This window comes from Dryas octopetala, chromosome 3 (genome assembly GCF_963921425.1).
Source record: "Dryas octopetala chromosome 3, drDryOcto1.1, whole genome shotgun sequence".
Lineage (NCBI taxonomy): Eukaryota > Viridiplantae > Streptophyta > Magnoliopsida > Rosales > Rosaceae > Dryas > Dryas octopetala.
Genome location: NC_141368.1, coordinates 142,858 through 146,064, shown reverse-complemented (window position 1 = coordinate 146,064; position 3,207 = coordinate 142,858). Strand labels below are relative to the sequence as shown.

Genomic DNA, 3,207 nt, shown 5'->3' with positions numbered 1-3,207 from the left:
AGCATTATTGTACTGCAAAATGATCTTTAATGGTATAGTATACAATACATACATATCAATGAGATTTTTGCACCTGCTTAAGGCCTGTTAGACTGTGAGAGTTAGACTAGATAGCAAATGCATGTATGAAGCAGAGACAATATGTACAATCAGCTTGAACTCCTGCTGAGCCTCATCTGATGTATCAAAGTTACATGTATGAAGCAGGCTTTCTCCCCCACTCCCTCAAATGTCAACTCAACTGATTATTCTTTTGCCAGCTTTGCTCCCCCAAAACCCGCATTAATGTATGTATGTATGTATGTATGTATGCATGTATAAATGTACATACCTACCATTCTCACTCCCGCCTATCATACTTTTATCCTAAATAAGTCCTGCAGGCTGCAGCTTAACTCCACTCTCCTCCCTCCTCCCCATGATTTTGCCATATGCAGTATATAATATATATGCAGACACATTCCCAACAGAGCCACATGCTGATGCTGCCACTTTCAAGATTATCCCAACCAAATAACACTGCACATCAACTTTATTACAGTCACTGCTCATTCTATAATTTTTTCCAGTGCATTCATTATAGGGCCGCAACTTCTTTCACTCTTTTGTTAGTTTCTAAACATGACCTCTCAACTGAAAGGTTTGCACATTTTTTTGTCAGATTCATCCTAGGAAAGTGACTAATTATCCAAGTTGACTCCTCAGAAAGAACTAAGTTTTCAGTTTTCTGAGTCCAAAACAGAGTCACTAGTTCATTGTTTCATACCTGAAGCCTAGAGGGAAAAAAGGAAAAAAAATCCCTCATACAGTCAAGTCAATTATAGATCAACTTACATATATAAGAGAAGATTATTGGAGATACAGGCATCTACAGATTTTATTTTCACAGTGCACGACTAAAATGATGAAAGAGAAATACCATCCTATTATATCAATCATCATCATAAGAAACATGGAAACTGGTGGTGCAACCAGATGCCTCAGGATCCTCAGCCCCACAACAATCATAGAACTTGGCAGCATATGGCGGATCATTGGGTCCCAATTCATAGTACCTTAAGCAAATAAGAAGCAGTAAACATCAATTATCCTCTATAAGCTATCAAAATATCGTATCATAGGAAAGAGAGCAAAAGTTAGATTAGAACCCAACAAATAATCTTCATTCAGAACACAATTTGTACACACACAAGTACACAGTTAATCTCATTGCAGACCACTCACTCTCACTCTCTCTCTCTCTCTCTCTCATTTCTTGGTCTGCATATATTCCCTCTGCAACAACAGCTCACAGTTTTCCATATCTGCATCAAATCCCAAATGGATAAATAAAATTTCACTTCATCAATCTTTTAGAGATGTCACAGATAACTCAACTCTAACTTTATTGGTATCCGTTGCTATCTGATTTAGTATTCCAAATACTTGTGTCTTCTTAATTGGAACAATTTATATGACTCTAGTATGCAATTCCAAAGAGGAGCAAGAAGATAATTCCAACGTAGCCTAATAAGAAATAATTCTGGACCCAAACAATAACCTTCTTCTATATTGTCTTCATTGATTGAAGTATTCTCATCTTAAGCCTTATCAGTTATCACACGTTTTCAGAGCTGCAAGCTGATTAGGTTCCCAAAGGAAGTTACATATTGAACTTAGCAGACCATATCAACTCGCTCAATCTTTAGAAAATGGGGCGACCTATTGCCTCCTATCTTCTATAAGAGTCGAGGGCTTTTTTTGTTTCTCTGGTTTGAATACATACTAGACCTATCTGAGCTTCTACCCTGTCATATGCAGCTTTATGTACTACACATAGCTTCCCCGCTGTAATTTAACTTCCTTCGAGTTTCATGTTCCCTTGGCACTTACAACAAAAGAGATACAACAGAGGTAAAAACCCCAAACATCAAATCATTGAGTATAGATCAACGAAACAAACCAAACACGCGAATTTCAAATGTTCGGGGAAATACAACATTGTAAGAAATTACATAACTAAGAGCACATGTGTGTTCGGATACATCTCTAACCGAGCACAAGAATATAAACCTATGAATCAGAAACACAGATTAAACAACTCAGCATCACTAGTTAAAGAAAAGGGTCAAAATTTCTCATTCCAAACATCCACTGCACCGATAAAAGAATTGAAATTCAACAAAAGCGTTCCAAATTTTGGTCATTTCTCACTCCAAACATCCACCGCACCAATAAAAAAAATTAAAATTCAACAAATGGGTTCGAAATTACCGTCAGAAACTCAATATGTGTATCATACACATATATATATATATATATTATATAGAGAGAAAGAGGTGGGAGGTACCTTTTCTGATCGTCATGACGGCGACAGACGAAGAAAGAAGGGTGGAAGCGGCATGAGGAAGCGGTGTTAGAGGAAGGACCGTAGCTTTGTTTGCACCTCTTGCATACTTTTCCCTTATCCTCACTCTCACTCTTTTTCTCCATGGCTTTCTCTGTCTTAAAATCTTAAGCTTTGAGGAAAAATAAAGTTTAACGCAAAACAAACGATCGTTTCCTTCTTTATTATTATTATTATTTTTTTTTTTTATCTATTTCTTTATGAGTTTTTTTTACTTATTCTATATTCTTGGGCTTGAATGCTTGATTGCTTAATATCTCTCTATATATGTTAGAGGCACCCCTTTGTCCCAATTTATTAAAAGTGTTGCTATTTGTACATCCTTTTTTTTCTTTTTGCATACCTTTTTTTCACTTTTTCTTATTTCACACCCTCATACTCCTTTCATAATTAAATTTTCTCATACACACACCCTTCTTAATTACCTTAATATCCCTATTTTATCTATTTCAAAAAAAAAAAAAAAACATCCAGCCCACACCTAGCCCCTCCCCGGCCCACCGACCACCTCCCCACTCCACCCGACCCACTCACCCACCCAGCCCCTCCCCTCCCCTCCCCTCCCCTCCCCTCTCTCTCTCTCTCTCTCTCTCTCTCTCTCTCTCCTTCCCTCTCCCCTCCGAACATCCACTTAAAAAAAAAAATTTTGCAGGTTGGCTGGGCTTGAGCTTTCCGACGACTGTGAGTGGTTGGCAGGTAAAGGCAGTTCTGGGGAGTGATGGCCGGAGGAGAGAGTGGTGGTGTCGGGATGGCTGTGTGCACATGGAGTCGCGCGTTAGCTAGCGGTGGAAGCTGGGTTGGAGAGTCGGGGAAGAGAGAAG

The 3,207-nt window shown here is 38.6% G+C and overlaps 1 protein-coding gene across 1 annotated transcript; it reads right to left on the bottom strand.

Annotated features, from left to right (window-relative positions):
* Nucleotides 1–804: 804 nt before the first annotated feature.
* On the bottom strand, nucleotides 805–2,570 carry LOC147289060 (F-box only protein). The gene is made up of 2 exons (XM_086237262.1): nucleotides 2,330–2,570; nucleotides 805–1,055 (listed from the first exon to the last, which is right to left on the bottom strand). Exons 1-2 carry the CDS (start codon nucleotides 2,470–2,472, stop codon nucleotides 932–934), a joined length of 267 nt encoding a protein of 88 aa, XP_086093388.1. The 5' UTR covers nucleotides 2,473–2,570; the 3' UTR covers nucleotides 805–931.
* Nucleotides 2,571–3,207: the final 637 nt, after the last annotated feature.